We start from the raw sequence: 12,682 nt of genomic DNA on the forward strand, positions 1-12,682 counted from the left end.
TGCAATACCTGTAGTACGCTCAGCTGAGCGCACCACTCTCTGGGAGATATGTCAGAGGTAGACGGCAAAAATACACTTTTTATTGAAACATTTACATTTAGCTGAACACTTTTATCCAAAGCGACTCACAATTTGTGTACAACAAGTCAGCAGGAAGGGTACAACTCTGGCAGCTAAGGGTAAAAAAATATATCATTTCAGAATCTCTCAGAGTGAAAGAGTTTGGAACTTTATCAGCCTGATATCTCAATTCAGCAACAATCGACAGACAGAGGAAGACAATATACTCTGTCATTTTCTAGGAGCTGATTCGGTAGGAAGTCTTACACTTGGCTTGGCTAACTGCTATTTCTAATGTAAGACTTTTTTTTTCTTCTTAAATTGTGCTATGTTCCATTAGGTCTCACGGTGTTCATAATTGCTTTTGATTGATTGATTGAAAACTTTATTAACAGATTGCAGAATGGGTACAGTACAGTACAGCTCAATACATACAATTGTTAAGGGGATGCAGACCAGAGAAAGACGTTTGTCTTGTTTACATCAGGGTCCCCCATTTTCAATTCATCGACAGTACTGCTACATCTATACATTTATGACATACCAGATTTGCAAATACAGTACTGTTTGTGATACGAAAAGAGTCCAGAAAAAAAAGAGTATATACATTTGACGTAGAAACTGTACATTGGAGGAGGTTTGGTAGGTGGGGGGGACTGTACATTGGAGTTGGTTGGGTGGGGGGGTTGGTAGGAGGGGTGAGTGGGGGACACTGTACAACTATACAAGCAAAACTGTACATTGGAATATTGACAAGACCATACTTGGTGATTTACTGTACATTGGAGGGGGTTGTGTTAGGACATTTGCAGGGGCCAGTTTCGAATTGCAGTCTCCCGTAGGTGTTTTTTTAGAGTGTTTTTGAAAGTGGGTAGTGATTCACATTCCTTTACAGCTTTGGGTAGGGCGTTCCACATTGATGTGGCATAATTGCGAAATGTGTTTAGTCCCTTGTTTGAGCCGAATCTGGGTTTAACATGATTTGTGGAGCTCCCTCTGGTGTTGTGATCGTGGTATTCACTGACCTTTGGGAAGTATTTTGACATGTACATGGGTACCTTGGTCGTGTAGTGTATCTTGTAGACCAGGCCCATTGCAAGTTGCTGTACTCTGTCGTCTACTCTAAGCCATCCTAGGTTGTCAAAGTGGGCAGGGGTGAGGTGGGTTCTAGGAGTAAGGTCAAGCAGTAGTCTGACCAGTTTGTTTTGAGATGTTTGTAATTTTGTTTTTAGCGCCTTTGAGGTGCTTTGGTACCATGAGGTGCAAGCATAGTCGTAGTACCCTTGAATGAGTGCTCCTGCCAGAGTCTTCAGGGTATTCTTGTTTACCAGAGAGGAGATCCGGTACAAGAATCGAGTTCGTTGTATATACAAAAAGTAAAGCCACAAGGTGGCATATGGTCTCTCCCTCTCTCTCTCAGCTTAGCATAAACTGTCTGAAAAGGTTAGGGTCTTGGTCGTGAATGATGGTTTCAAACTTTGAACAGGCTTCTCTTCCCTTTCGTCGCACCTCGTCAATGGTGTACCGTGCTTTGGACGCCCTGTCTCTCGTGTCCATGGCTGCCTCCATTTCACCATCGTTTATGACCCCCTGTCTCAGAAGTTCACCCAACAACGTGTCCAAAAGATCGTCAGACAATCTCTTGATAAATTGTGTTCGAACTGAGAGCAGCCTTTCCTCCACTTGGGACGGCACCTGGGTTCCACTTGGACCGGGACCTACATCATGATCTGGAAGATAAGACGTTTATTAAGTAACCAGTTAGACAAAGACGTTTATTAAGTAACCAGTTAGACAAAGACGTTTATTAAGTAACCAGTTAGACAAAGACGTTTATTAAGTAACCAGTTAGACAAAGACGTTTATTAAGTAACCAGTTAGACAAAGACGTTTATTAAGTAACCAGTTAGACAAAGACGTTTATTAAGTAACCAGTTAGACAAAGACGTTTATTAAGTAACCAGTTAGACAAAGACGTTTATTAAGTAACCAGTTAGACAAAGACGTGTATTAAGTAACCAGTTAGACAAAGACTTTTATTAAGTAACCAGTTAGACAAAGACGTTTATTAAGTAACCAGTTAGACAAAGACGTTTATTAAGTAACCAGTTAGACAAAGACGTGTATTAAGTAACCAGTTAGACAAAGACGTTTATTAAGTAACCAGTTAGACAAAGACTTTTATTAAGTAACCAGTTAGACAAAGACTATTAAGTAACCAGTTAGACAAAGACTATTAAGTAACCAGATTCAGGGGCGGCTAGGTGGTGTAGTGGGCAAGGCACTCGCCACCAATGTGGAGACGCTGGGTTCGCGTGTTCGAATCCAGCTCTCCACATTGTTTTCAGTTTAGCTGGTCGTCCGCAGTAATACACATTGGCCGTATTACGGGGAGGGAAACTGAAGGGTGGGGATCGAACGTTGTGAACAAGCGACTCCTACAAGTCGGTTGGTGCGCCTGCGCAGTAGAATCAGGAAGTGTCGGGGGCAGCGTGAGCCTCCCACGCGTTACTCCTCGACACCGAGAGATCGAGCTGCGCAGGTGAAAAGATGCGACTGCTGTTACCTCAAGTACCGGAGGGGACTTGTGCTATGTATGACTTAGTCCACATTGCAGCCGGCTTGTGGGAGGCAAGAAACAGCGTTCGTGACAGGGGAGGGTTGAATTGGATGATACGAAATTGGGATGGGAGAAAATATAGAAAATGGGAGAAAAAGTGGATCAAAAAAAAAAAGTAACCAGATTCAGATTATTTTATTGTCACAGCTTTTTTAACCTTTCACTACCACACTACAGAAGGTTAACCCTTTCACTACCACACTACAGAAGGTTAACCCTTTAACTACCACACTACACAAGGTTAACCCTTTCACTACCACACTACACAAGGTTAACCCTTTCACTACCACACCACAAAGGGCTAACCCCTTCACTACCACAAAGGTTAACCCTTTCACTACCACTACAGAAGGTTAACCCTTTCACTACCACAAAGGTTAACCCTTTCACTACCATACTACAGAAGGTTAACCCTTTCACTACCACACTACAAAGGGTTAACACATTCACTACAAAAGGTTAACCCTTTCACTACCACACTACAGAAGGTTGACCATTTCACTACCACACTACAGAAGGTTGACCATTTCACGACCACACTACAGGTTAACCACCTGTGCTGTGGTAGTGAAAGGGTTAAAAGTACATATATTAAAAAAAACAAAAAAACGTGAGATGCTTGTTTTTCCTGGCTCCTCAACCGTAGTAGTTTTGTAGACAACAATACACAACGATCTATACAATAATACAGGGTAAAAAAACAATGGATAAAATATATATAAAAAATAAAGATATTCTACAGTGTAAGTACTGTAGCAGCAGTACGTGTAATAAGTGTGCTTGTGTGGTGTGTAAGTCACTTAACCCTTTGATTTGATTTGAAGTCTTTATTTTGAACATGCAATGAATACAACAAACTAACAAAAAAGCCACACTTTCACACTACAGGTTAACCCTTTACTATCACACTACCAAGGGTTAACCTTCTGTAGTGTGGCAGTGAAAGGGTTAACCGGCTGTTGTGTGGCAGTGAAAGGGTTAACCTTCTGTGTATTGTCGCAGTGAAAGGTTGAAAAGGTTACAGTGCTTTTGTGTGTGTCTGCTCATGTGATAATTCAGAGTCTATCCGTCAGTAGTCTGTTCGCCCGGTGGAAGTAGCTGCTCAGTGTTCTGTTGGACGTGGACCTGAGACTGCGGTAGCTCTACATTCAAACAGCCATCACTGATACAGAGCGTCTGGTCAGTAACATGGGTCTCCCAGTCCCTCAGCTCTTCAGTAAACAGCCATCACTGATACAGAGCGTCTGGTCAGTAACATGGGTCTCCCAGTCCCTCAGCTCTTCAGTAAACAGCCATCACTGATACAGAGCGTCTGGTCAGTAACATGGGTCTCCCAGTCCCTCCACTCTGTAAACAGAACATACATTTCCTGGTATCTCGTTCTCACTTTATCCAATCAGGAAAGAGAGCTCCACACTGCAAAGATGGTCCGACTAAAATAAGAAATAAAAACTAGTTTTAAGTGGTTGAAACAAGTAAAATAATCTGCCAGTGCAGTAACAAAATTTGCTAGAGCAAAACCTCCAACGTCACACCGTGCCATAGCTAACAAGCGTAATTAACTAGTTAGCTAACAATAATCTAGCTAAATGTTGACCAGCTAGCAAGCCAGCTAACATTAGCTAAAATAGGTTCCGCTAGCACGCGAGCTGGCGTGATTTTATGAACGTAACCACCGTGTAATGTTGTCGTTTCGATAATTTACTTAGAATTAGCTCAACTACCGATAATTATAACCAACCATAGCTATCCATAAAATGGGATTTTTCTGTGGTCGAAATCCTCCAAGCTTCCCCAATGCAAGCTCGCTAGCTGCTATGCAAAGTCACTTCCTGGTCTAGCATACGATCTATACGTGTAATAACGTTTGGACAGCGACTCCAAAATAATCACAATGCGGAAGTTCCGCAACGTGATTTAATTTTGCGGGAACCAGCAGAGCCCTGTTTATTAAAATATGAATCGAACAGAATTAAATTAGACGCCATAATGCACAATACTTAATACATTTTAATTAGTGTGATTTATATGGACTTTCTCATATCAGCTTGTGAGTGGGTTACTTCCGTATAACCAAACCTTTTAATCAACTCCCTAGTTTCCGGTTAGGACATTTCACGTGAACGAACGACCCTCCACGTCAGAAGAACGAGCAGGGTTGCAATAACGGCCACATATCATAAACAAGCGATAAGCATACCCAAACATTGAAACATATATGCCTAAGAATATACAATACAAAAAAACGGCTAGAGGTAAATGCATGAGAAAACATGACGACAACATTTTACATAATTAAAGGTGCTATAGATAACATTGTATTTAATCATTTAAAATCAAAAGAAAGGTGTGGACTAAAATAATTGCTCTCCCCCCCAAAACAATATTGATTTCATTGATTTTCTGTTTTGTTTTTATAATATTTTTGTGGGTGTGACAACCCCATCCCTCTCCTACAGGTTGACTCTGGGATATACCTGGATATCTCCATTAACCTGTCTGTCATCCACAGCTTGGCAATCAGACACACCTATGCAGGTGTGTCAGGAGGAGGAGCTACACCTGTGTAAAAGGACTGGCTTCTCCATTGTCTGGCTGTCTCTCCTCCAAGCTGGTCCATTTTGTTTGTTTAAATTGGTTTGGTTGTTTCTCATACTATCACTTACACGCACCACACACTGATTCACTCATGCACTCACTACATCACTGATATTACTGATCCATTCATTCTTTAAATTCTTTTGTTTGTAAATAGTTTAATAGTATAATTAAATCACTTTTCTTAAAAAATCCTCAAGTACTTGTGTGGTCTCCCTTGTTTTGTCTGTACCTTGAGTTTGGTTCATGACAGTGGGTCCAAAATGAATGTTGTTTACATGTTGCATGCCTGTATCCCCTCCCTTCTTCCCATTAATTTCCCCATGTGGAATGCACCTGATTGGATAAATTACATGCTGGTGCATCTAGTGGCTGAATGTTATCTAGCGGCACGGTGGTGTAGTGGTTAACTGTCGCCTCACAGCAAGAAGGTCCAGGGTTCGATTCCCGCTTGGGGACCAGGTTTCCATGATGCCAGTTACCCAGGTGGGGTATCTCCCAGGCCTTTCTGTGTGGAGTTTGCATGTTCTCCCCGTGCTCGCAAGGGTTTCCCCCCCGATAAGATAAACCCAATGGAAAAACATGCACAACAACAGATCGCTAACGCTGTGGCGTCCTTGACGAAGACGGGCAGGAGCACTTGGATTGGTCCCCGGCTCACGTCGATGCCCTATCTGCTCCCGGCTGCCCATGGGGGGAAGGACGACGGGATGGGTCAAATGCAGAGACTCAATCGCATTAGGCGACACAAGAAAATTGCATGTGTGTGTGTTCCTGTGTGTGTGTGTGCCGCCCATCGCATGTGTGTGTCGTTTGCATGCCAAATAAAGACTTCCTAAGTCCTGCATTATTATTATCTATAGCACCTTTAAGTGGCTGTCAAATTTATCATCATGCAGATTACACTATTGTATATTGTATTGCTGACTCTGACCCGCAACTCTCCTTTAATGCTCTGCAGAGGCACGGTGGTGTAGTGGTTAACACTGTCGCCTCACAGCAAGAAGGTCCAGGGTTCGATTCCCGCTTGGGGACCAGGCCCTCATTTATCAATGGTGCGTACGCACAGATATGTGCGTAAACCGTGCGTACGATCATTTCTAAGCAAAGTGTGTGACTTATCAATTTGAACGTGTGCTTGGCGCCCGGTGGTAGAATATTATTATTGCAACGCGGAAATAAGCTTTCGTGCATTACTTCCAACACTGGCGCGTGTTCTGTATGAACCGTAGGGCTGGGCGATATGACGATATTATATAAATATCGGGTACAGTTCATTAACGATACACTTTTTTAACGTATCGTGGATATCGTGATGTTTTGCCCAAGAGGATTGTGTCGCGTCAATCTGGTCCACCCCGTTCAAACTTTTGAACAACGCCGCTCCCACACACACACTACTGCATCAAAGTTAGTACTTATGATTAACAAAGGCATTCGTTTTGTGCCATTAACATTATATAGTTACACGTTATATAGTTACACATCAGCGTATTTACCCAAACATGGCAACGTCCGATGACGACATAGATAGCAAGCGTTACTGTTCATATCTCAGTCCGTGCCGAGTTGTGCGTGCCCATTCTGCGGTCTGTTAATAAAGTTTTCAATCAGACAGATGTATGGAAAGGCTTTTATTATAACATTTGTTGCAGTAAAATCATTATGCCTCGTTGTCATGCTGCGGTGCGCTAGTAATCACTCGTCGGCTGCGGTGAGCTGTTGTTGTTGTCGTTGAGCTGAGCTCTCGTTAAAATCAATGGAGGGCATTCAGGAATGTAAAAAAACAATAGCGCTGCTTGCCGATTGGTGCTAAGAACAGTAGGGCGGGTACAAGCGGTGTGACGTAATTGGCAGACTCGACTGTCAATCAAAATTATTCTGTTGCCGGCTGAATGATTGAATGAATGAACGTTATTAACGATTGCAGAATGGGTACAATACAGTACAGCTCAATACAACAACAGTGGACTGACTGGAGGATGAAGACCAGAAAAAGACTTTCGGCTTTTTTAAGGGTCCTCCATTTTCAATTCATCAAAACATTTAGAGACATACAAATATACAGTAGTTTCATAAAAATGCTAAAATCCTATTGATTGATTGATTTAAAACTTTATTAACATATTGCAGAATGGGTACAGTACAGCTCAATACATACAATTGTTAAGGGGATGCAGACCAGAGAAAGACTTTCGTCTTGTTTACATCAGGGTCCCCCATTTTCAATTCATCATATTTCATATCTAAATCATATAATATCTCATTGCTAAATATATGCAATATATAATCTAATAATCCAATAATCTAAATCTAATATATAATATAAAAATGCTAAATGCATGGGTATTTTATTTTGTCTTTAATGTTAGCTTGCAAACTCGAATACTGTCTTGGTAAGCCTCATAATGAATTGTTTGGGGAAAAAAATAAAAACATCGTGATGCGTATCGTGTATCGCCGAAAGGTCAGAAAATATCGTGATATCATATTTAGGCCATATCGCCCAGCCCTAATGAACCGTAATTCATTATAGTTAATTGTAAAATAGCGACAGTAGTGTAATTATAACGGGCTCACGCTCGAACAAGAGGTTGGCCTGCTTGTTTGGCACGGGGGGCAGACGCAGAACACCCACCTCCAAACGCGATTAAATATTGTTTCAAATAAAAAGCGAAATACAAATATTTTGTGTGTCATGTTTCCAAATAAGATTGGTCACAACGAAATGCTTTCTACTTCAATTTGTTGGTTAGAATAGATGACCTCCGTTAAAACTTCACTGAGACTAACAGTCTATTTGTGAGCTCCCGCACAGACGTGATAATAATAATAATAATAATAATAATAATAATAATAATAATAATAATAATAATAATAATAATAATAATAATAATAATAATAATAACAATAATAGTTTAATTTTATATAGCACCTTTCAAGAGACCCAAGGTCGCTTTACATAGATAGGGGGGGGGGGAAATAACAAAGTAACAAACAGTGGACAGACACAACATATAAATATGATGATGGAATTCAAGTTCGCGTTTTTATTGATCACATAGGCTACATGGCACGGTCCATCGTGATATTGGAGATGGATCGAGCAATAGACTGTTACTGTACCACCTGTCAAAGCTCCATCACAAATTCAGTTATGTGAATAGAAAGGTTCTTGTATATGCTCTCGTATTATTGTTTATATAGGCTAACTAATACCGACATCAAAATAGATTGTATGTTATTAATTAAGGTTATTAATGACACCAATGGCAAACAGTGGTTATATTATCGTACTTGGCCATCGCGTCCCGCTCTTAAGCCTATCGAGATATACCTCATCTCATGTACCTATTGTACTCCACCAACGAAAAAACAAATACGCCCATCACCTGCAGGGTCCCGCCCCTATGGAGGCGTAGCCTATAAGACACTAGGCATGGTCACCAAACACTCTTCCTCTATTTTCGTTTCCATCATAACGGTCGCAGTGCGCCTTATGTAACTAGTTGTTATGAAAAGATTAGAGAAATTGCGTAATGTTGAAAGCCTACCGGAGGTTTGCTTACCCCTGGAATCTTCGGGGCATGTTTCAGCGACACGTCGGGCCTATGTTGATGTTTCCTCGTCTGGCGGCAGCAGGCCAAGGGGCAGCGTACAAGGTTTGGCTATCGAGCCGGCTTGTACAAAGGTAGGCCCTGTGTCATCAGGCATCAATGTTGGTATTGGTAATGCTGTGAAGTGTGTTTCGGCGCCTGGGCCGGGGTGGCTTGGTGAACGTTCCACTGCAGTGGCCGATTTCCTGGCGATCCTGGAGCATGCTGCTAACGCTAATGCTACTAATGCTACTGCTAATGCTAATGTTGATGCTGAAATGGGTCGTTGTTCTAATATTCCCTGCCGCGGGACGTTGCCGCTTTTCCCTCCTCTTGCCCGGTTCATTGATGAAGGTCAGTCGGTTGCTAATGTGGGGGGTTTCGCTGAGTCTTATTTACCTTTTTTACAAGTAAAAGGGCTAACAACAGGGTGCAGGCTGGGTGTACCGTGGCTACGTAGCCAGGTAGCTTTGTTCCTGTGCCCCGGCAGGGATGAACGATGTCCCACCCGGCCGATGCTTGAGAGCGAATCGGCTCGGAGGGTGGCAGTATGGACGGATGAGTGGTATACTGCTGCAGGATGGTTTGTAGCGGCGGCCAGTGTTATGGCTCAGCTGGCTAGTTTCCTATCCACATTGGCGTCGGGTAGTGGGGCTATGGGTCCAGCCGACATTGTAAACATGTTGCATGTTTGTGGTGTTATAGAGATCTTGACTCAGTCGCAAGCTATAACTGCGGGGAGGATTAGGATGCTATCAACGTTTGTTGTTAGGCATGTTTGGTTGGAGCACTCTCCTCTTGGGGAAGAGGATAGGTTTTCTCTCCTCACGACTCCTTTTTCCACGGAAAGACTTTTTGGTCGTTCTGTGGAGGCGCAGGCGGTTGTTGATCTGGGTCCCACACCGCCTCACGCTGTGCAGCCAGAGGTGGGAGCACGGCCTCGTCAACGACTGTGGCGAGGCCCTCGACAGGCGGCCATGTTTCCCCCGCCAGTGGTGCCCTGGGCGGAGAGTCAACAGGGATCCACAAGACCGACAGCCTTGGCGGCCGAGGGATCGGCCATTTTGGGTGAATTCGGCTTGGATAAAACAAGCCGTCGTCATTCTGCCGCGAGCAGCCCGCTCCCCGTTCAATCCTCTCTCTGTTACCCACGGAAGCGGGGCTCTGATCGTTTTCCTTTGGCTGCGGGCCGCGAACCTTCTTTGAAGCGCATGCGGCCCCATTCTTCACTTCTCATGGGGACAGGGGCTGACACCCAGTTGATGGCTGAGCCTGGGTCTGTCCGTGAGAATGTTGTGCTGTCGCGTGGCTCCTGCACCACACGTTGTGTGATGGGTGAGCCTGGTGTTACAGCTGCCACTAGCTACAGTGGTCAGCAGGGGGACTCGAGGCCTCTTCTGTTGAATGCACAGCAAGGGTTACCCCAGCCTCGCCTTCGCCAGGCGGGGTATCACGTAGGGCTGGGCGATATGACGATATTATATAAATATCGGGTACAGTTCATTAACGATACACTTTTTCAACGTATCGTGGATATCGTGATGTTTTGCCCAAGAGGATTGTGTCGCGTCAATCTGTCCACACGTTACTCGTTCATATCTCAGCCTGTGCTGAGATATGCCCATTCCGCGGTCTGTTAATAAAGTTTTCAATCAGACAGATGTATGGAAAGGCTTTTATTATAACATTCGTTGTAGTAAAATCATTATGCCTCATTTAGTCATCCTGTAGTGTGAAGCACTGGTCTCCTACTCGACGGCCGCGGGGAGCTAACGTTAGTAGCTTTGTTGACAGTGTTCACTTCAGCACACGGGACATTCAGGAAGTCATAACGCTTGCCGATTGGTGCTAAGAACAGCAGGGCGGGTGCAAGCGGTGTGACGTCATTGGCAGACTCGACTGTCAATCAAAATGATTATGTTTCCGTCAGAATGAATGAATGAAAACTGTATTAAAAGGTTGCAGAATGGGTACAATACAGTACAGGAGGATGAAGACCAGAAAAAGACTTTCGGCTTTTTTACATAAGGGTCCTCCATTTTCAATTCATCAAAACATTTAGAGACATACATATATACAGTAGTTTCATAAAAATGCTAAAATGCTATTTATTGATTGATTGATTTAAAACTTTAACATATTGCAGAATGGGTACAGTACAGCTCAATACATACAATTGTTAAGGGGATGCAGACCAGAGAAAGACTTTAGTCTTGTTTACATCAGGGTCCCCCATTTTCAATTCATCATATTTCATATCTAAATCATATAATATCTCATATGCAATATATAATCTAATAATCTAAATCTAATATAAAAATGCTAAATGCATGGGTATTTTATTTTGTCTTTAATGTTAGCTTGCAAACTCAAATACTGTCTTGGTAAGCCTCATAATGAATTGTTTGGGGTAAAAAAGAAAAACATCGTGATGTGTATCGTGTATCGCCGAAAGGTCAGAAAATATCGTGATATCATATTTAGGCCATATCGCCCAGCCCTAGTATCACGCTGATGTCTCCCACTCCCGTGAGAGCGGCAGTGGTCTGCAAAGAAGAGGGGAGCGTGATTTGGGTGATAGCAATATCACTGCAGGGCTTCGGCGTGTAGGAGCCCATGCCCCTCATGCCTTGCGTGTCTAGCTGCAGAACAACTCCTCAGCATGCGCTAGAGGGGTGTTCAGGGGGGGGGGTGTGTGTCAACCAGTTTGATGACAGCTTCTCCCATATCAAACCGGCCCTTTCTGTCGGGGTCCCCCCTTGGGTGCGTCGCACAGCGGGAGGGACCGGGCCAACTATCTACTGTTCCTTGCGGCCCAACGTCAGTTGACGGCGGGTGCGCTGTGGGATTATTTTCACAAATAGCAACAAGAACGCCGTTTGGGGGGGTGGATAGGCTGGTGTCCTGCTGGAGAAGTGATGTTAACCGGTCCATTAAAAGTGTTGCCAGTCATGTTATGAGCAGCGACGAATGCACCAGTCTGAGCAGAGATTGAGGGAGGAGCAGGAGGACGAGGAGCAGAGGAGGAGCCGGCGTCTCCTCCTGCCACGGCTGCCTGTCCACCTGGAGGGGAAGGGACAGAAACGGGGCATCAGACACGGAGAAACAGAGCCGGCTCAGACTCACATCATTTTATTGTCACAGCTTTTTTAACGCTTTCACTACCACACCACAAAGGGCTAACGCTAACCCTTTCACTACCGCAATACAGAAGGTTAACCCTTTCACTACCACAAAGGGCTAACCCTTTCACTACCACACTACAGAACGGTAACCCTTTCACTACCACAAAGGGCTAACCCTTTCACTACCACACTACAGAACGGTAACCCTTTCACTACCACTACAAAGGGTTAACCCCTTCACTACAAAATGTTAACCCTTTCACTACCACACTACAGAAGGTTAACCCTTTCACTACCACACTACAGGTTAAACACCTGCGCTGTGGTAGTGAAGGGGTTAAATGTACATATATTCAGAAAAACGTGAGATGCTTGTTTTTCCTGGCTCCTCAACCGTAGTAGTTTTGTAGACAACCATACACAACGATCTATACAAACTATACAATAATACAGGGTATTTAAAGACTATTCTACCGTGTAAGTAGCAGCAGTGTGTGCGTGTAATCAGTGTGCTTGTGTAAGTCACTGGAGGTGCTTTTGTGTGTGTCTGCTCATGTGATAATTCAGAGTCTATCCGTCAGTAGTCTGTTCGCCCGGTGGAAGTAGCTGCTCAGTGTTCTGTTGGACGTGGACCTGAGACTGCGGTAGCTCTACATTCAAACAGCCATCACTGATACAGAGTG

At 43.6% G+C, this 12,682-nt stretch overlaps 1 protein-coding gene across 1 annotated transcript in view; it reads right to left on the minus strand.

Moving 5' to 3' along the window:
• Positions 1 to 11,095: 11,095 nt before the first annotated feature.
• The window catches only part of LOC311243901 (uncharacterized protein), a 52,315-nt gene continuing 50,728 nt past the window's right edge, over positions 11,096 to 12,682 (minus strand). Inside the window, exon 10 of the mRNA XM_084333283.1 lies at positions 11,096 to 11,937. Coding sequence (XP_084189409.1) covers positions 11,729 to 11,937 — 209 coding nt within the window. The 3' untranslated portion in view covers positions 11,096 to 11,728. The remainder of the gene's footprint in view (positions 11,938 to 12,682) is intronic.

The sequence above is a fragment of the Notolepis coatsorum genome (genome assembly GCF_963971535.1).
Source record: "Notolepis coatsorum genome assembly, chromosome: 17".
NCBI lineage: Eukaryota > Metazoa > Chordata > Actinopteri > Aulopiformes > Paralepididae > Notolepis > Notolepis coatsorum.